The sequence below is a fragment of the Manis pentadactyla genome, chromosome 1 (assembly GCF_030020395.1).
Source record: "Manis pentadactyla isolate mManPen7 chromosome 1, mManPen7.hap1, whole genome shotgun sequence".
In the NCBI taxonomy this organism is placed as follows: domain Eukaryota; kingdom Metazoa; phylum Chordata; class Mammalia; order Pholidota; family Manidae; genus Manis; species Manis pentadactyla.
The window spans coordinates 138,422,383-138,442,674 of record NC_080019.1 but is presented as its reverse complement, the minus strand read 5'-3'; the positions used below and the strand labels follow the sequence as shown (position 1 = coordinate 138,442,674).

The 20,292-nt window shown below is 35.1% G+C and overlaps 1 protein-coding gene across 1 annotated transcript in view; it reads left to right on the top strand.

Moving 5' to 3' along the window:
* LOC118910409 (multidrug resistance-associated protein 1-like) overlaps positions 1-18,384 on the top strand; it is a 96,560-nt gene extending 78,176 nt beyond the window's left edge. The window contains exons 19-28 of the mRNA XM_036881526.2: positions 1,228-1,382; positions 3,247-3,402; positions 6,417-6,616; positions 7,430-7,556; positions 8,892-8,993; positions 11,349-11,492; positions 13,268-13,426; positions 14,663-14,829; positions 15,806-16,000; positions 16,294-18,384. Of these exons, the coding sequence (XP_036737421.2) occupies positions 1,228-1,382; positions 3,247-3,402; positions 6,417-6,616; positions 7,430-7,556; positions 8,892-8,993; positions 11,349-11,492; positions 13,268-13,426; positions 14,663-14,829; positions 15,806-16,000; positions 16,294-16,423 (1,535 nt within the window). The 3' untranslated portion in view covers positions 16,424-18,384. The remainder of the gene's footprint in view (positions 1-1,227; positions 1,383-3,246; positions 3,403-6,416; positions 6,617-7,429; positions 7,557-8,891; positions 8,994-11,348; positions 11,493-13,267; positions 13,427-14,662; positions 14,830-15,805; positions 16,001-16,293) is intronic.
* Positions 18,385-20,292: the final 1,908 nt, after the last annotated feature.

The following is a 20,292-nucleotide window of genomic DNA, read 5'->3' as shown; positions in this document are numbered from 1 at the left end:
CAGAGCAGGGGAAAGCTGTTTTTGTTCAAGAGATTAAGGTAGTTTCCAAGGAATAGTTGACATTTGAAGTGACACTAAAAAGATGGATTGAAATGTGTTGGATTGAGGTCACAGAAGTGAGAGGGTGGTAGATGCAGAGAAAAAGATGTGAACAAAGACAGGGATGGGGAAGGTAAGGAGGGTGTAGGCATGCATGAGGGTGTCTTCAGGTTATTGGTAGGGCAATAAAAAAAACAAGGGGGGAAGGTAGTTTGGAGATGTGTTGAAGATGATAGTTGGAAAGACAACTGGAAAAATATGTCAATTTGAGGAAGATAAGTGACATAACTGGAGTTATTTTTCTACCTAAGAATAAATTATCAGTGTTGAAAAAAGAGATTTTTATTGAAGGAACTAAGGTCAGAGACGAGGGAAAATTTGCAAATGGTAGGGAAGGAATAATCCAGTATCTTCAGGGGTCTTGGTGGGAGATAATCTAGTACAGAAAGATCTCTTACCTGATCCATCTCTGAGCCACCCAAAACATCTAGTCCAGTGCTAACTAGTGAATAGGGAAGAGAATAGGATTGAATAAATAAGGGATGAGTGAATCAAAGAATAAATGAATGGTCGGAGAGCTGCCATGGGACTGGAGAAAAGGGATGGATAGGGAAGACATTGCAGTGAAAACGTGTTAGAATTGGTGATTTGAGGGTAAGTAAGAAGAGGGCATTGGTCATGATTTCAAAGTTCAGTTTGTTTAATTGGAGAACAATAAAGACAAAAGCAAGGAAACCAGGACAAAGTCTTAATTGGTAGAACAGAGAAATGGTGAATTCAATTTTGGACACATTTGATAGGAAGTGTGGATGCATTTTTCTGCTGTTTTTTACCCTATTACATTATCCTGCAGATATAAAGTTATACAGTTATAAAGGACATCATAAAGTTAATAGGTTGCTAAAATTGTGTGAACCTGATTGCTCTCTTATCTTTTGTGTATTTCTCGAGAGTACATGCCTGTGAATAATTACAGCCCGGCTTTGATAGCATGGCAGTCTATCACACCATCTATGTTTATTTCCAGTGCACCATATACATTTAAACTCAATTTGGGCCACCGTTACACATTTTTAAGTTTGGTATTTGAATTTCCCATTAAAAAATCAATGCTACTATAAGCAACCTTTTGAGAATTAAAATACAAAATTCCTTTAAGATGTTAACATGCCCCTCATAATGATTTAGGTCTCCTTGTCTGCTCTGGAGCCTATGTGCTCACCAGAGGATCCCTGGCTGCCTCTCGAACTTTGCATGTTCAGCTGCTGGATAATGTGCTGCACCTCCCACTCCAGTTTTTTGAAACCAATCCCATAGGCCAGATCATTAATCGGTTCACCAAGGTAAGTAAAGCCATACTTTATTAAATACCTAAAAATGATGATCTGTGTCAAGTACTTTATAATCTCATTTGTAAAAAAATATCCTAAAAATATGAGGTTATGTTTAGTATAAATTTCATTGTTATTTTATGTCTGATTCTTGGGACATCTATGATTGCTATGTAATAGTATCACATCTTACACACTTAATTTAAAAAGCCCTTGAAAATTGCTCAAATAATCCAAGAAGAACATGTGCTTTGGTGTCTAAAACTCCAGTTCTTACACACATTTAGTTTGAGAGTCAGTTCTTCAGACTCAGATGAAGAAGAAAATGTAAGTCTATATTGTGGTATCTGGAATTTTAAACACTCTGCCTTTAAGAAAGCTATTTACTCCATTATAGTAAATGGGCGATGGGTGGAGCTTCCCAGTGTCTCTGCTTACCTTTAGGGTTTTCCTCACTGTGTTTACTATTAAGCACTTATAATGGCACGGTCCAATAGAAAAATAATGCAAGCCACATAGGTAATGTAAAGTTTTCTAGTTGCTGCAATAAAAAATAAAAAGAAAGAGTTAAAGTAATTAATTATAAAATATTTTACTTAATACAATGTCTGAAACATTGTACGAAACCATAGTCAATATGAAATTATTAACTAAATATTTTACATTCTTTTTTTTCCTACAAAGTCTTCAAAATCTGGTTTTGTATTATATTCTTGCAGCACATCTTAATTTTCAGTAGCCACATTTCAAGAGCTCAATAACCATATATTTTAGTGCTTCCAGTATTAAACAGTGTAGGTTCATAACCTTAAAATATGCCAATATATTTATGTATATATGTTTTAAAAATTTGGTGTTTGTACATGGGAAAATGAGGATAAAATATGAAAATGTAAATGAAAGTATTCAGCATAATAGATGCTTAATCATACCAATGGACATGCTATTCTTTGAGAATTTATAGAAGAATTTGATTACCAGTATTCAGTTTATCTCAGTGGACATTTCTCTATGACCCTGCTGAATAACTATCATTTTTATACAGTAACACATCAAACAGTTGGGTCTTGAACACACCAGAATATGGTAGGTGTGTTCCAAACACTGGCAGGGAAGTTGTATTTAAATATGATGCTCTTACACTCTTTGGTGTATGAGATGATCAAGGAAATCCCAAAGCAAGACTGAGAATAAATGGAATTCTATCCCCACTCTTTGTGTCAGTTCATACTGAACTGAGTAGTGCATCTCTTCAAGGTTGGGTTCTTCCCATTCCCTGGGCTCTCTCAGGTCATACCTTATACCACATAGACTTGATTAAATCATGTGAATAGATGTATGATCTTCATGTCCTTCCCTCATTCTTATTCTCCACTTCCATCTTTTGGTTTCTAATTTTGTAAATGAAGATTATTTTGTTTTCCCCTTTTCTGATATCAGTAGGATCTGGATACCCAAGAAGACCACTGGATATGCTCTCAGTGGATAAGAATGACCAGGAGTGTTCTACAATTTTTAAGTAGTGAATAGTGGTAGGCCACTGCTCCTGAACGCCTGAACTACTGGGGCTTGGACTCTTTTCTGAACAGAGTTTGGATTTACTCATATAAATTAGGTGCTATGAGGCTGTCATTGGGAAATACAAATTGCTTGACCATAGACATCAAGTTCCTAAAACACCCTCTTAACTGATCACAGGAGAAAATGTACGGGAGTGGTTTGGAGAGAGCAAAGACCATGTAGTTATACTTATTTAATAATCAGATTGTTACGCCTGGGCAAATGTTTTTCTTATTTTGAATGATGTATTTTTTCTTCCCTTTATTTTAAACCATTAAGAGTTAAAAATATAATGACCAAATATCAAATTTTTTAGGACATGTTTATAATTGATATGCGTTTCCATTACTACTTACGGACCTGGCTGAATTGTACTTTGGATATTACTGGAACAGTTTTGGTCATTGTGGGAGCTCTACCACTCTTCATTCTGGGGGTTATTCCCTTGGTTTTCCTCTATTTCACTATACAAGTAAGTCCATGGATTTTTTAATATGTATTAATAATACAAATATAGTTTCAGACCCACTTCAATTGCCTAGTAGTCCAAGTTCTCCAAAAATCAGACTCCAAGAATGTATTAAATATGCTAGAAAGTGACTGGGGGAAATGCCTGTAAAAGCTGAAGGAGAAGGTGCAGGAGAGGATAGATGAGCCCTCAGACAGCCATGCAGGTCTGATTCCCATGAGGGAGAAGAAGGAGGTAGAAGGGTTGGGTAGGAAAAGTCCTGGACTGCAGAACAGTTCCATAAGGTTCAGTTGAATGAATGGAAAATGCACAAACTGTTGCCCACTGGTGTGTCCAGTGTGTCCCTGGAATGGGCCTGCTTTAGCCACCCCCTGCTTTGCTCAGGCATTGCCTGGGAGCAACCTATGGGAAAAGTGGCCTCCATGCTAAACAGGAGTGGAACTGGATGGGCAGCTATGACCATCTGGGCTGTCAGTCAGCTCTGCTCCCTGCAGCAGAACTGAGTTGTGCATCTTTATGACCACCACAAAACCTATGGATTGTTTACAGGTTAGCAGAGCATTATTTTGCTTGCATGTCCAAGAAAGAAACAGATACTGCCTTTTGGTCCTGTTATCCCTGATATCAGCAAACTATTGCTGGAAGAATTAAGATCTTTCATGATACTTACAGATCTTTATATTCCAATTAATATCCTCAACCAGTTTGAATTTCACAATTATGTCACTGTGAGGCTACAGTGTAAATGAAATTTCTTAACACCTTTAAATTAAAAATAAAAGTATTTTGAGGCTCTTTATACAAAAGGATGCAGTTCTTGTAGTTTAATGCTTTCCCAAATCCTACATTTTAAAATTCATATAGGAGTTTAATCCACCCAAACCTGAATGTTAATCATTTTCTCATTTCTACGCCTATGCTATCATCCTTGCTCCTACTTCCTATGTTTTCTCCGTTCTCTCTGCCTGTCTAGATCTTACTTACCCTTCATGGTGTAAGTCATATTCCATTTTCCATGTGAAGCATTCTCTTCCAAATAGTGCAAAGACTTGACTCATCCAGGTATTATGGATGTATTATGCTGCTAGTATTATAGACTTTTTTTTAGTAGACCACAAGTTGTCTCCTCAATAAGACTCTAAGTCCTCGTTGGCAGACCCTATCTTTACAAAAAAAAAAAATCTAGAAACTGAGAAATGGTATTGAGAGTCAATTGTACCTGCTTTAAAAACAAAAATAAAAACAGAAATAAGTCATGTCACAAATAGGAATTTATGGGATAGTTTTGTGGTTGGTAAACTATAACAGGGTGCCTGGGAGTGGTAAAGAGTCTAGAAAACTCTTCTTAGGGGGAACTGTTTAGAGTGAGCCCTGAATGTAGACTCAGGAGCCTCAAATTCCAGTCAGTTTTCTGACTCCTGTGTTTGGTGCTTCACTTCCCTTTCCAGTCTTTACTGCTTTCCCCTGTGAAATAAGACGTTTGCTTTAGATAAGCGCTACTCAAACTGTGTTCCCTGTACCCATGAGCCATACCCCAGACCTACTGAATCAGAACCTCTCGTTGGACCTCTTCTAAAAACAAATTATAATTTATAACCAAGATATATGCAATTTTTATTTATTCATCATACCCTAATAAAGGTGGGGGAAATAAAACATCTCTCAGGGTGGGGCCCATTGGTCTGTGTTTTTAACAGATCCTCCAGGTGGTTTTTACTGAAGTATGAGACTCATTGTTCTAGATCAAAGATTCTTAAACTAAGTGTTATGGACAGTTTCATGGCAGGACTTCAGGCCTTCTGTAATTCACTGAAATTTTATGAAAATTTATGACAATCTTTTAAATCTCCTTGCACCCAGAATACCATAATCCTTTATTTTCTCCAGAGCACTAAGCATAGAGCTTATAAACTTATGAATTGCCAGCTCCTAGACCATATGTAGCTTCAGATATGTTTTTGCTGAGCTTGCTCACTGTTTTACCTAAACAAAGGCCTTTAACATCAGAGATTTTATGTAAAATTACAGATCCACAGATTTTCCTGAAAAAATTGCATGATGTAGCAACTCTTGATTTTTCATTTCCAGTTTGTAGCAGTTAATCAGGGGCTGATGAAAGATGGTGCAGTTAACTCAGGGCACTCTCCCTCTGGCTCTACACAGTCTCCACCCATCCTCATCGTCTTTAACCCAAGTCAGAGGGGAAGTAGCCAATTATAACTGGCTGCCCTGGTGTTTTACATAACAAAAAGATAAAGAAAATTTTCCCATAATTTTATTTAGTTACAAAAACACTATCGTTTGTGCAGTTAGTTGGCATCCTTCATTAATGGGTTAACTGCCTGGTTGCATTTTCAACATGTGACATAGAGCTTTTGCCTCTGTAAGTACTCAGTGATGGTTGTTTCAGAGCATTATCAAAGTGAAATTTGGCCCAATTATGTTCTAGTTGTGTTGTCCAGAATTTGGGCTTTTTACTGTTACAAGAATGTATTTGTTTCCTAGGGCTCCTATAAAAAACTTCATGGCTTAAAACAACTGAAATTTTTTTCTCTCACAGTTCTGGAGGCCAAAATTCCAAAATCAAAGTGAAGGCAGGGCTGGTTTCCTTCTGGAGGCTCTGAGGGAGAATCTATTCTGTGCTTCATTCCTAGCTTCTGGTGGCTGTCAGGGTCCCTGGCATTTTCCTTGGCTTGTAGATACCTCTCTCCAGTCTCTTCTTCACCTGGCTTTCTCCTTGTATCTGTGTCTTCTCCTTTTCTATTTTTATCAGGAAATTCACTACTGGATTTAGGGCCCATCCTAAATCCAAGAAGATCTCAACTCGAGATCATCAATGACTTCTGCAAAGATCTTATTTCCAAATAAGGTTACATTCACAGGTACTGGAGGTTAGAACTTGAACTTAACATTTTGGGGCACTCTTAAACCCACCACATCAGTGTCTTGCCATTTTCAAACCATTGAATCAACTTCTGCTACCTCTTTCCAACTGCCTCATTCTGTTTTTGGTTTAGAGATATTATGTGGCAAGCTCTCGGCAGATTCGACGGTTGGCAGGAGCATCTCACTCTCCCGTCATTTCCCATTTTAGTGAGACTTTAGCAGGAGTGTCCACTATCAGGGCATTTGGACATGAACAAAGGTTTATCCAGCAAAACAAAGATGTGGTGAATGAAAACCTGGTCTGTTTCTACAATAATGTAATTTCAAACCGGTAAGTCATATAAAAATACCTAGTTCAAGAGTAATTCTTACTTAGATATCTTGTTCACTGATTTCTAAACAGAAAGTGTTTTGTAATGGGATTTCATCAAATAATTTTAAAAAAGATTAAAGCCTTAAATATTTCTATTATTTAATATTTCTATTATTAAAGCATTAAATATTTCCTCATGTCTATATATTTAAGTAAATGTGTATCAATTTATATTCATATAAAAAGTACATGCTACTTTAAGTGAAAATAAGGTCCCAAGTTTTTTGAAGTTTGTGTAGGATGCTATTAGAATTACTAATGATATGATTCTGTTGCATTTTATATTTGTAGAATATATTTTATTTATATACAATAATTTATAATATTTTGAATTTGAAGGTAAATTTGAAAGTATAATTTCACAAATCGGAGAAAAATGACCTATTAAATAGTAGTTGAGCACATTTTAACTTTTAGAGACTAATTTTATTACATAAAAAAGTGTATGTATTCAGAAGATGATTAATTTTCCAATAGCATTTTAAAATATAATGCATCATTTTAGCTAATGTTCTTTCCTTTTGCTTTTTAATTCCAATCAAGTTTTAAGGCAAAGTTCTGCAAAAGCAAAGTGGCTTTTTATATTATATTAAAGAGGAATCCTTTATTATATCATTATGCAACAATCCTAAGTTTGACCAAGTTCTAAGGAAGTGAGGAAAAAAAAAAAGTGGCTGTTGATGCTTACTTTCCATATCCCAGGAGAGAGTTCATCCTAAGTGCACGAAAAATTTTTGCTTCTCAGTTTAGGAATATTTTCCCTTATTACAGGTGGCTGGCTGTTAGACTTGAATTTCTTGGCAACTTAATGGTGTTCTTCGCTGCACTGCTTGCTGTGCTGGCTGGCAATTCTATAGATTCAGCAGTAGTTGGTTTGTCCATATCCTATGCCCTAAATGTAAGTAATAACGATTTGTTGGCATATGATATGTTTACAATACAATTAATTAAACTCTCTTTGCCTGTCTGAATTATAGATTGTATTAACTAAGGAATGAGAGGCAAATCTGGATTGCTCTGGAGGCTCATTTCTTCCTGTTTTTTACTACTAGGGGGAAGCTGGCTCAGCAGTTCTAAGTCAGCTCACAGAAAGTACAGGCTGATACCCAAGGCTGAGTGCTCAGAGGCCTGCGGAACTCCTGCTGTTACACAGTTACCCACAAGTTTCCTGCTCTCCTATCCTTATAGATTTAGAGAGCATAACAGGGGGAGGCCCCTCCCTACCTTTGCCTGTCCATCCAGTTTGCCCAGTGAAACAGAGAGATAAGGCAAGCTAAGGGGACAATATATGCTCTGCTTCTTTTTGCTTCTAAGTTTTTCCCTAATAAGCCCTGTTTTTATATTATACTTCAAAGCCCATGATATGAATGTGTTCATGACCCCTTTATTAAAGAGAAACTTCTGTAAACTGCTTAATAAAATTCTACATTATTTAAAAGGTAGTCTAGATAATTTGGGCACATACTCTTAGTTCCTTATCTAAAATCCTGAGGTCACTTGCATTTCAGAATTCATAATTTAGGTTTCTTGAAAGAACATGTGGTACATCTATGTATTCAGGGCCTGGGGCAGAATCCCATAATCAAACCACTTGTTCTGCAGTGAAATGTGTGAATGTACACCCTAACTGGGTTAAATAAATAAAGAGCCCTACATCAGTTCAGGTAAGGTTGGCTGTCATTCAGTTTGGAATCAAACTCAAGAAAAAACTGAATTACCAGAGTTTTTTGACTTTTAAATTAGGTTTGAATAACAATTTTGAAGAACCTATACTTGGGGGTAAGGTGAGAAGAAAGTAAAGTTTAAAAAAAAGAAAAGAGAGAGCAGAGTTTTCAGAAAGTTAGGAGAACCTTCTGATGGAAGGAGGTAGTGAGGAATGCCAAAGGTGACATTGCACATGTTTTTTTTCTCCTTTAGGGTGCACGTTTCTGGAAGCATATCCCACCAACCTTGGTATTCATCATTTCTGACAATAAGCATGGACTCCTTTGAAATACGTTGAACTATATTCATTCTATCTTCTGCCAAATAACAAATACTTATGATATTAGTGAGCTTAATATACTTAAAGAAATACTTACATGTATATATGTATATTGTTACTTCTAAAGTCAAGTAATCAGAAGAGATAAAGTTTATGAAAACCCTGAAAAGTGAAACCTTATAAAGTATTATGAATATTATGTGAAAGATTAAAGAATATTCATTAAGCTTTTGGATTTTTGCCTCCCAGATTACTCAGTCTCTGAATTTTTGGGTAAGGAAAGGATGTGAAATTCAAACCAATGCAGTTTCCATTGAAAGAGTTTGTGAATATGAAAATATGCATAAAGAGGTAAGTGCTCCTAAATGAACATTAAATGGATGCAGGGTAAAGATATGGTAGTGGACCTTGATTTGACATTTAAAATAATAAATTTTAAACAAAACTTGCATTCCCAAATTCATATTATAATATTCGGCATTTCAATGAAGTTAAAACCCAATCTATTATAAAATACACTGTTATTATATATACTACTAAAATGTAAAAAGCAACACTGTAAATTAAATTAGGGCAATACATACATTGTAAGAGACATCCCTATTCCAGTTGTCATAAAAATGAAATATGATCATCTGGTTTTAAACAGTGCAGCAGCTGGTCCTCTACTAGTGTAGAGTAGAAATACAAAGATTACAACTTTGTGAGGATTTTGCTATGAGAAAAGTATTTTAATATAGTCATCTCTTAATTATTTAAAGTCTGATTGTGGAATTTTTTAATTAAGTACACTTTTACTGTTTATTCCTTCTGTTCCATTTGCTCACCATTAGCCTCTGTGCATGGGAAGGAGGAGGAGAATAAATCGATCAGTTTTGTTCCTTTTAAATAACTATAGTTGGGGAGGGAGAAGAATCAGACTATTGACAGAGTATAATATTTGAGTTATTTACATATTTTACTAATCTGGGTTTCTTCTGCCTCCTGGTTCCATGAATTAACAGGGCAGATGTTAAAGGTGACTTGAATGTCTGTATCTTCCTCAATCACTTCAGAAGCTATTTTCCTCTTTTGCTCCTAACTCTGAGGAAGAGGTATCCCTCCTCCAAACAAAAAAATCAGTATTTCCAGTTGTATTTTGGGAGATATCCCTTTGTGTCTTCTCTCAGGCCTTGCTCCATTAACCACCGCCTCTAATTGCTACATCTCAGCACCCTGATCCTGTGCTCCTCTCAGCCTATAAATATGCTAAATACATTCTACATCCTCCAATTCCTCCCTGAACTTTGAATATTCTTCTGGGTTTTTCCCTAGGCCTTACCTTCCTTTTTCATAGCAATTTCGTGAAAGATTAGTCTACCTTCCTCAGTCTCCACTTACCAATATGCAATTTGCTCAGCCTATTGCCATGAAATGACAAATATATATATATATATATATATATATATATATGTATTTTTCTAATTTTCTAATTTTTTTGCTTTTAATATATATTCTTTTCATATTAGAAAAATACAATATAATATGTGCACACACACAAGTACACACACCTTTTTTTTTTTTATTACAGTATTGGTATACAGTCTTATGGTCAGAGTTCACATGAGCAACACTGTGGTTTCTACATTCCCCCTATTATCAATTCCTCACCATATGTCCCATTACAGTCACTGTCTATCAGCTTAGTAAGCTTCTCACACATGTCTGTTTTAAAAAGTCACCTTTATATAATTTCATTTAAGTTGTGACAAATGCTGTTGCAAAAAACTCGTGATGTGGAGGAAGTAAATTTGTCCACATAACCCTATTCATCCCTCTCTAACCCCTCTGTGCAGCAGAATTATTTGGGATAATTGCCTATACTTCCTCTCTCATTCATTTTTGGCCAATCTCCATCCGCCACCACTGAACCTGCCCTTGTCACCGTTTGACACTGGTGATGTCTCCCTCGTGAAAACACCTAGCCTCACTGCCCAGACACCAGACCCTTCTGCATCTTCTACCTCCTGCTTTTCCTCCAGTGTGTCAGGCAGGCCCCAGTCTCAGGTCCTGCACATGTAGTTAGTTCCCTTTGCCTGGAAAGCTCTTCAGTCCATATGCATATGACTTGTTCCTTCATCACGTACAGTCAAGTCTTTCCTAACCACCATACTTAAAGTCATTCCACCGCACACATCTAACCTTGCCTCTTTCCTGTCTTTCAAAGCTTCATGGTCACCTAACATTTGACAGGCTTTGTGGTTCTTCCTGTCTCCCCACCAGCATGTACGCTCCATAAAGACAAGAATTTTTATCTGTTTTGCTCACTGCTGAATCTCCAGCAACTAAATCACTACTGGCATAGGTAAATATTCAGTATTTGGGGAATGAATGAATGACAAGCTGTCCTCATTTCAGCTAAAATTTCAGGCAGGTTACTTTTGGCTACTTTGCAAGGATTTAGAAGAATTTTCTTAAGAACCTGTTAGGAGATGGGAAGCCAGGTTATCTCTAAAAATTTATTTCTGAGATTTTCTTATAACTAGGTGAGAACATTTATGTTGGTAATATTTAAAACTATTTCCAGAAAATCATAATGTCTGTAAGTGTTGTTTTTTAAATCACTTTTGCTTCATTGCTTTTGTTTATATGCCTGGGAATTATCGATTCGAGAGAAAGGTATTTTTAATTGTATTTAGACTTAAAAGAATATTTCTTTGTTTTAAGGCACCCTGGATAATGGCTAAAAGGCCCCCTTCACAATGGCCCAATAAAGGGATAGTGGAGTTTATTAATTATCAGGCTCGATACCGAGACGATCTCAGTTTGGCATTACAAGGTATCACTTTCCAGACGCATGGAGAAGAGAAGGTACCATATATATTTTATAAGTTCCACTTTCTGTTTTATCTGAATGTATTCATTGTTATGGCCAAAGTATGTCATTGAATATGAGATGATCTTTCTTCAAATGTCATATAAAAGTAATAAAGACATGTGGTTGGTGTATATAGTTTTTCCTGTATAAATAAAAAATATATTTTTGAAATTGCCTATACTGTATTGTAAAACATGATTTTAGTATAATTTTTCAGCTTATTGAGGTATAATTAACAAATAAAAATTGTATATATTTAAGGTAGTTTGATATATATGTATATTATAATGAAATGATTAGTACAATCAAATTATCACATCCATCACCTCACATAGTTACTAGGGTTTTATATATTTATTTATTTTTGGATGTGTTAGAAACACTTAAGTCCTACTCTCTTAGCAAATTTCAAATGTACAATGCAGTATTATTGACTATAGTCACCATGCTGTATAATAGAACCCTAGAACTTATTCATGTTATAACTGAAAGTTGGTACTCTTTAACCAATATTTCTCCATTTTATCTACCCCTCAGCCCCTGGTAACTGCCATTTATTCTCTCATACTATGAGTTCGACTATTAGTGAGATGGGAAAATGCTTGGATGTAACTTAGTTAAAAGCTATATACAAAACTGTTACTGATACATCAGTTTTGTGTTTTAAAAAAGCAAATATACACATTAGCAAAAACCCTGGGAAAACAATTATAAAACATAGTGGTTTTCTCCAGGTGATGGGATTTTACTTCTGTACTTTTTCCTATATTTCTCAAAATGTTTTACAAAAACATATTATTTCCCTAATCAGAAATATATTTTACAAATAAGTAAAAGAAATATTTTTAATTAATAGCAAGGTCCCACTTTCCTCTTTTCAGAAACCTGTCATTTATAACCCCAACCATCTATTTCTTTAACCCTGTAATTCAGGTCCACTGCAGTGGCATCAAGGACAGAAATATTTTTGGAACAAATGAAAACATTGTGGTGTTTTGATTAACCCAATTAATTCAACATATTTTTGTTCTTTCTGGTACAGTGTGTAAGATTTTTATTAGGACAAACCAATTGCTTGAATGTTCTCTCTGCCTAGTGTTCCTATTAACACTAAGACATGAACCAGCTTCTAGAAGACTTTGGTTTAGTTCTTATGGTCAAAGCCACATGTGCAGTCATGGATGTTTATGACAAGCTGATGGTTTTGGCCAGGACTCCAAGGTCCTCAGACATTATCTATGGCCACCCTCAACAGTTTTAATACAGTAGTTGTTTGATACACCAAGGAAATTTGCAGGCATTCCTTTAGTTTTTCTAGCCTATCTGGCAAAGGATTCCTGTCAGCTTTGTTTGCTTGCTTGTTTGTGTTTAGCTGGGAGGAAGGGTAGAGAAACCTCATTTTGAAAGTTCCAGGAAAACCAGCCCATTATCAGTGTCTCCTTTGGCCACACCCATAATAGCTAGGCTAGGAAGATCATTCAGGGATGACCTGATCTTTCTGGAGCTGCTGCTCTAGTTAGGCGGTAACTAAATTACTAAAAACTAGAGGAAATACACATATTACCTCAAGCTTTACCAGTGAGTAAGGAGTCTGTGGATAAAGACTGATCCTTAGCGTCATATGACATCTTCCATAACAGTCAAGGTTATTCCGGTTGGCAAAATTAGATCCCACTGACCCAACACGTAACTATTTGTTGTGAGTGCAGAAGGCCCTACTCTATTACAAAAAGTAAAGTGCAAACTGTTTATGATCATTTCATTACAGATTGGCATTGTGGGACGGACTGGAGCAGGCAAATCAACACTATCAAATTGCCTATTTAGAATTGTGGAAAGATCAGGAGGCAAAATTATTATTGATGGAATTGACATATCAACTATTGGACTTCATGACCTTCGTGGCAAACTTAATATTATACCACAGGTAAAGACTATTTTGCCAGTAGTCTTTCTTAACTCCATCCAGGTGAACATTTTTTTTAAAGTGTTCTTTCCTAGCATATGAATTCATTTTTGGAAGCCAGATCATTTAAAATGTATTATAGAAAATTGCTACATAATTGATAGCATTTTTCCTGTGTATTTATCTATTTGAAAAACCAGTATTTCACTTTGCACATTTCTTTCAAAATAGTAAATTCAAATAAAATTCAAATAAAGAGATCAGATTGAAATGCATTGGTATTCTTAGAAGAAAAAAATTACTGAGGCTTTTCCTTAGTGGTTTGAGTGTAGGATTTTGACTCTTCACCTCAAGTTTAGAACATTAAAAAAAATAAACAGAACAATAATTCAGTTACATCTTTTTTCCCAAGACCTTTGATTTTTTCCATCTGTGACATCAGAGGACTTGATCATTAACAAATATGCAAATTGGCTCAAGAATATGACTCTATAGTCAAAGATGACTTACTCAACTGAGTTTGGGAAATTTAAGCTGAGCATCTATGAAATATATTTTATCTACTAAAAATATATTAAAATAATATAAATATATTTACTGAGTGTATTTATATATACTTGATATTTTTTATGCTATAAATGTATAAGCATATATATGTATAAATACTACAAATACACCAAATATACTACAAGTATACTATAAATATACTATATTTGAGTAAAATCTGGAATCCTGGTAGGGAATCCCCTTCTGAGGCTAGTGGTTGAGTAGAATTCTGAGGACAAGTCCATGCTCTTTCCAATACACCAACATGCCTGGTGAGACTATATTTTACTATACTTGCATTTATTTATAAGTGAGGAGTGACTAATGTCTCTTTTTTTCACTATAGTTTTTGGGGGATTTTGACTTCTATATTTCTGGTTTGGTGTGCTGAATGATAATATTTTATACATACTATACTTTATATTTATTTTATTCAATTCTATATCATATCATATCCTTGACTAGATGCCAGCTATCATCACCATTGTCATAGTTGATGTTCATATTGTTAATAAGGGGAGGAGAAAAAGAATCAGGAAGCTTATAATGATTTCATCTAACTTACAGCTTTTCTGTTTCCCTTCTGCTTTTTTCAACATAAAATGAATTTGATAACTATTTAGGTTTGACAATTTTCTGAGTCTGATTTTTAAAAAATGTATCTATGCCTCATGTGACAGTAAGATTACCAGTGACTATTTTTTCCTCTAGGATCCTGTTTTATTTTCTGGAACCCTTCAGATGAACCTGGATCCCCTAGACAAGTATTCTGATAGTGAGCTGTGGGAGGTGCTGGAACTCTGTCACTTGAAAGCATTTGTGCAGTCCCTTCCCAAGAGGCTGCTGCATGAGATCGCAGAGGGTGGCGAGAACCTCAGGTAAGCTCACCAGGCTATTCAGTCCAGGCTCTTCAGCAACTTGAATTAGCCTCAAAGGGAAATCACTTCTGATCCACCAAGGACCTTGTTTGGTCTCTTTAAAGCTCACCATTGCTGATTTCCCTCCAGAGAAGAGAGACAAGGAATAAAATAGCAGCCACCAGCTGGAAAACTATGATAAAGGGGAAAAAAGGAACAATGCAGTATGAAAAGTCACTATTTAATTGAATCTTCTTCTGTAAAAACTCCTACTCAAATAGACTTCTTCCTAAAAAATATATTGTAAAGGGCTCATTTTCTTCATGGCTGCTGGATGTCATGATAGTCCTTTTCGTGTAACCAGAGACCTAAAGAAAGTGAGCTACATACACACGGGTCCTGCACTGCTGACTGGATAGATTCTCGATTACTCTCCCACTGCCTTTCACTATCACGTCAGCTTCCTTGCTATTTCATGAACATGCCAGACTAGATCCTGACTACCTCAGGAATTTTGCATCTGCTGTTCCCTTTGCCAGGCACAAGTTTCCACTGGAAATCTGTATGGCTCACTCCCCTCCCTTCAGGTCCTGAATAAAAAGGCACCTTTTCAGTGAGGATTTCTTTGGCACATCTGTCTAAAATGTCTACCCCACACCCACACCTTAAACCCTCCCTTTCTGTGCTTGAATTCTTCTTATTACTTTGCATTTTACTCACTTAGCTTGTTTACTTTTTGTCTCCCCCATGAGAATGTAAACTCCACAAAAACAGATTTTTTTGTGTCTTCTCTTCACTGTCCTATCTCCAAAAAATAAATAGCTTAGATGAGTCTCTGGCACATAGTAACCACTCAATAAATATTTCTTGAATAAAAGAATGAATGAATGTGTGGGTTAGAAAGAGAATGAATAACAATTTAATCAGAATTTTAGAACAGGAAGTGTGTGACCATAAAGCCCACTGTTGAAATTATTTTACTTTTTTTTTTTAACAGTGTTGGACAAAGGCAGCTCATCTGTCTTGCTCGTGCTTTGCTTCGAAAAACAAAAATTCTTATCTTGGATGAAGCAACAGCCTCCATCGATTTTGAGACCGATAACTTGGTGCAGACCACAATAAGGAAGGAGTTTTCCGATTGCACCATCCTGACAATTGCTCACAGACTGCATTCTATCATTAATTCAGATAGGTATGCTTTGTTTTCAGAAATAAAGCAAATCTGAACACACTAATCACTTGTTACTTATAAGGAATTGTAACTGTGCTGAGATACAAAATTTTCTTGAATAGTAAGGAAGGAATTTTCCAAAATAATTAGAGGAATATGGTAATGCTAAAAAATATTAGAAAACCTGGTGTTCTTCTTGAGTTCAGTTGTCATATAACTTACACAGTAATTTAAACTTTACATTCGCAAGAACCGAAAGAGTGAGCTGGAAAACTGATTATAAGTGATCTGACTGAATTTTTTTCACATTTCAGGGTACTCGTTCTAGGCCATGGACGGATTATAGAATTTGAAACACCACAGAATTTGATACACCAGAAAGGACTTTTCTTTGAAATGCTAACAGAAGCTGGAATAACACAAGACTCAGGGACAAAAAAATAAATAGTTTTAGCTATATATTGGTTATACTGAGTAAAAAAATAGATTAGTATTTTAAAAAATGATGGGGGAGAAGTGCACAATGGCAGGCCTCTGGTTACATGTTGGCACAGATACCAATAAGCACCATAGTTCTACCCTTCCTGGGCTGTACCTAACCTTCTCTCTTACATCTGTGCCCTCTAGAATAGCTGCCTTCTCCACGTTGCCTGAAGTGCTAAATACTCAGGAGTCACCTTCTCCATGAAGCACCCTCTGAATTTCCCCTCTGCCGTCTTGTCTGATCTAGATGCCATTCTTCTATGCTGTCACTATCCATCCCCATGCTCATACCTGTATCATGGCAGGGACCATACCTATTATAATTATTTTAGTCTCTCTCTCCTCTAAACCTACCTGAATGCAAGTACCTAGTGTTAGTCATCTTTGTATGTCAGTTTCCTTGCATAGTGCCTTTCATGTAGTTGATACTCAACAAATGTTTGTGGAATTAATGACTAGGCATTTTAGAATAATATGATAGATACAGGTATTTATCTACATATATAATATGTGTTGAACTATTGTACAGTATGTAAAATGAACAAATCACAGAAAAAATATTGAGTTATTCAGCTGCTCTTTAGAAACAGTAAATATATATTAACTGAATGTTATGGTGTACTTTATTTTAAAACAGTATTTTATAATATTTGTACTATTTACTTTGAATAAGAAAGAAACAGTATTTTTATGGGACATAATTTTTTGGCTGGATTAACTTCATTGATTTATGTATTAGATTGTATACACTCACAATATTCTTGATTTGTAGTACTAACCAAGGCTTTTCATTTAGTCAATTTATGAATTGGAGACATTATTTCTCCAAATTTCCCTTCAAATTTGAAGTATTCAAACTTTAAAAGTATTTTCCTTCCAAGATGATTTTAATAAAATATTTTAACATGTTAAGACCCATCAATTATTTATTTCATCCTCCTTTTCTCATTTCTATGCACCTTTGTTTTACCTACTACGTGTCTAAGGGGTATTTATGAAAAGTTGCCTTAAATTATAAAACCCTGTATTATCTAAAGCCTCCTCCCATTGAAATGTAAGCTACTAAAAGTGTTGCCTTTACAATCTCTGAAGTGTCTACTATTTTTTGAGCTCAGTAACCATTGAATAATATCTGCTGAATTCCAGTAAGAAAGGGACATACATATTTCATTAATGTAAGTTAAAAGATAATGTTTTAGCCTCTTTACACCTATGTTAAATCAGTCAGAGATACTGCATAATTCAAAACTCTAATAGGGAATCAACAGTGGTATGGATAAACTGGTATATTCATACAGTGGAACTCTATAAAACTCAATACAGCTATGAGAATGAATGAACAGCTACAGGAAACAACATGGATGAATCTCACAAATATAATGAGTGAAAGAAGGCAACCATAGAAGAATAATATTATGTGATTCCATAATTCTATTTATACAGAAGTTTTTAAAAGATGAAAAACTAATCTATATTATTAGAAGTAGGGAAATTGGCTACCCTTGATGAGAAGGGGTAATGAATGCAAGGGTGTCCAAGATGGGTTTCTAGGTTAAGGTTATATTTTGTTTCTTGATCTGGGTCTAAGTATTGGTTCAGTTTGTGAAAATTCACCAAACTATATAATTAGAGTATGTGCAGTTTTAAATATGTATATACATACACATGCACAACATACACATTATAAAGAGTAAAAAGAAAGCAAAAATAAACATAAAAATGATTAAATCAGAATTAATCAAATATAATCTTACTGTGTTTTGAGAAATTAATATTTCAGTCTCATTTTAATTATGTTCATCAAGGTTATTTAAACACTGAAGTACACTAGAAGCAAAGTGCAGGGTACTCAATATGAGGGTAACAGAGTGGTAGCACTTTGAATAAAATAAAACATGTTTACCCAATAATTGTATTGACTTGTTTAAAGATTTTAACTTCAAAATAGTTTAAGAAAATAATGATTATAATTTCAATTTGCAGAAATATTTACCTTAGCTGATAGAAGGAAAATCTTAAGCAGCCTTTAGTTGAATTCTTTTAGTATAATGAGAATATTATTAAAAGCCTATCATATGCCAAGTAATAAACAAGACACTGGATTCATTTACTTTCAATCCTCTCTAAAGAATATTAAAAAAGGTATTATTATTCACCCCATTTTACCAAAATAATAAGATTTGGAGAGACTCTTGGCCAATAAAATGTAGAATCCAGGTCTACATGACCAGAAAACTTATGATATTCTTTCTAGTTCTCTACCAAGGTGTCTCAGTTCTGAAAGAGCCACTTTAAAAGACTCTGTAGTTCAAAAATGGGGAAGAAGAATTTGAAACCAGCAGTTTTGCAAGCATACTAAATGGGATTAAAGATTGGGGGCAGGATGTTTCTGCAAATATAGAGTAGTTTAAAACATATGAAACAGTCATTTTTGTAGGTCAAAAATGGTTTAATAACAGTGATTTCATATACTCTTATACATAGCTTTGATATCAAAGTGTTAAGAAAATGTAATGCTGTATTTTAATATACACACTAATAGTACATAATTCTAGCTGAACTAGAGGGCCTTTTAGGAAAAATAATCAAGAAAATAAGAAAATATTATAGTGGTTAAAAGAGTTCAGGATCCTGAAACAGGATGCCTGTACTACCCCAACTCACCACTTTCTAGTTGTATAAACTTGGGCAAATTAATTTACTTCTCTGGGCTTACTTGAGAATTCATTCAACCTAACTTCTAAGGATTTGGGGGCATTAAATCATACAAAACATAACACGACAGTCCTGGCATAGAGAAAACATTCAATAACATATTAGTTATTATTTAAATACCAATAATCAGAGCTCCTTATAATTGTAGTCCCATATTTACAAACAAAATCACATCATGGGACACACTATTAAGTAATAAAAAGGGAAAAATGAAGCCAATGTTTATGAAAGTCTGTTCCATACGACACAGCAACTTTGGGGGAGACTGGAGATTAAAATAAGACATAGTCCCCACTGGTACACAATATACCACATACAGTGACATTAAACAAGCTTGAGATGGCAGCAGCAGGATAGATCTTTTTCTGTTAGTTTCCACTTTTCTAACTGTCATTTTCCAAACAAGTGGACCATCTATAGAATACAGAAATCAGGACTTCAGCCATATTGTGAGTCACATTTCTCTAAATCTTCTAATGGAAATGAAGACTATCTTGGGAGTTCATGTGGCTGTTCTGCCACCAGGTTAATGAGACCAGTGTATTGGGTATGAACTAGGTAAAGGCTGACTGGATTCTGTTGATTGTTGCTGACTAGTTAACCAGGGTTGCTCACATACTGACCAATCTGAGCACAAGGTTAGTTACCACTGAACAAAGATAGGAAACTTTTATCTCATGATTGCAGCACAAATAACAAATTAAAAATGAATAGCCATATGAATAAAATGTAAAAAGACCATAAATTTAAAAAAGATTTGCTATTTGTGAAAACTTTTAAGATACTTGTCCCAAAATATTTAGGAGGAAATGACACATATGCATTTTCTGTGCCAAAGGAAGTGATATAGGATCAATTTTTGAAATTCATGTTTATGAAACTCAGTTCATCAATATACTTGTGAATGATTCCTTGTTTCCTTGCTATCTTTCTACTCCAATACACACAGTAGAAAATGCAATGTGGTGATCACAAAGAGTAAAATTAGTGATTTGAAATATGTCACAGTAGAGTGCAATGGGAACTAGGCATATGTACTAATGCAACTTCAGTCACCACTTATACCCTCTGAACATCTGCTTTAGGCTTTCTGTTTAATTTGTGAACAATTTCCA